Consider the following 1,517-nt stretch of genomic DNA (forward strand, 5'->3'; position numbering starts at 1 on the left):
ACTCTTTAATACCAAATCAAGCATATTTATTTATTCTTCTGCAAATACAGCAGATCTGCACCTACAATTATTTTTTAAAAAGGAAACAGTAAAGTCAGGTGGAGAAACAGGTGGGGACTGGGGCTTGAGCACAGGCAAGGGCAGAGCTGGATTGGATGACTGCAGACCACAGCGGGGCCTGGCCAGCCCTAGCAGGCCTTCTCCAGGAAGGCTCTGCAACACCTGAGGCACTGCTGGTATACCAGCTCGAAGTCAGACTGGTTCCCGTAAGAGGGATCTTCAATGATGAGCTGTTTCTGTGGATGATAGCTCCCAAGCAGTTCAATTTTAGCTTTGCAGTTTTTAACTTGATTACTTTTTCTATTCAAATCTTTCAGATTGCTTTCATCCATACACAGGATATAGTCGAATGTTGCGAAGTCCTGTTTGGTGACCTGTCTTGCCTTATGGTGTGTACTAACGCCATGATTTCTTAGGCAGCTCACAGCTCTTGGGACTGGAGCCCGGCCCACATTCCAGTCAGAAACAGCACCGCTGTCAATGGCCCAGTTATCTGAAATGTTTTGATCAGTTACAAGTTTTCTGAATACTGCTTCTGCAATGGGCGATCGGCAAATGTTACCTGGACACACGAACAGCACCAACTTTGGTCCGGATTCAGCCATGTTCCCTCGCCATGGTCGCTATTGACAGACTTTTATAGAAGAGGTGGATAACTGGAAAAAAAATGGGAAGTTGTGTCAGTAAGCTCAGGATGTGATAGCAAAAAACCACACAGTGTAGCTGAAATAACAAGAATTACTTCATCACAGCTCTGGACAGTGAGAAATCTAAAAACAAGGTACTGGCTAATTTAGTTCCAAAGTGAAGCCTGAATCACAGGAAGCTCCCTTTCATTATGACTTCATGTGGAAGAATCATTGAATGGAAGCAAGTCCAGTAGCATTCCTCTAAAGGCATTAATTGCATCAGGTGGTTAATAATTCAATAGCTGTTGACCAACTTGTTTTTGAGAAACATACCATGTAGGTTTAGAGCAAAAAAAAAAAAAAAATCCCACCCAATTTACCAGTACAAATACAATATTTACACAAAATATTATTTGGAGGTATTATATTAAAAGGCATAATGATTATAAAACAATTTTTTCTTTAAGAAAAACAACATTTTAAAATAAGATGTAAGTTGCTGAGTAACTGGAGAAATGGCATTGGGGATGTGGGTGGAGGGGATGCAACTAAATATTTATAAAAGCCTCTTAATAAGAGAAATTAGAGTGGAAGTTCCATCAGAGAATCAGAAAAACAAGTATTCTAAACGCCTATTATTGCAATTTTCTCCTCCTTTATTTCAGCTTTTTGTTTTGAGACAAAGTATTGCTCTGTAACTTAAGCTGCATTTGAATTCAGTATGTAGCCTAGAGAGGCCTTGAACTCATAGCTATCCTCCTATCTCAGCCTCCTGAATGCTTGCACCACAGATATGCACCACAAGGCCTTGCTATTTTAATCTTAATT

General features: G+C 40.1%; 1 protein-coding gene across 1 annotated transcript; it reads right to left on the reverse strand.

Moving 5' to 3' along the window:
• Positions 1-16: 16 nt before the first annotated feature.
• On the reverse strand, positions 17-716 carry LOC101590506 (low molecular weight phosphotyrosine protein phosphatase). The gene has a single exon (XM_004638552.2). It carries the CDS (start codon positions 663-665, stop codon positions 189-191), a length of 477 nt encoding a protein of 158 aa, XP_004638609.1. The 5' UTR covers positions 666-716; the 3' UTR covers positions 17-188.
• Positions 717-1,517: the final 801 nt, after the last annotated feature.

This window comes from Octodon degus, unplaced genomic scaffold (assembly GCF_000260255.1).
Source record: "Octodon degus isolate 3935 unplaced genomic scaffold, OctDeg1.0 scaffold00099, whole genome shotgun sequence".
Taxonomy (NCBI): domain Eukaryota; kingdom Metazoa; phylum Chordata; class Mammalia; order Rodentia; family Octodontidae; genus Octodon; species Octodon degus.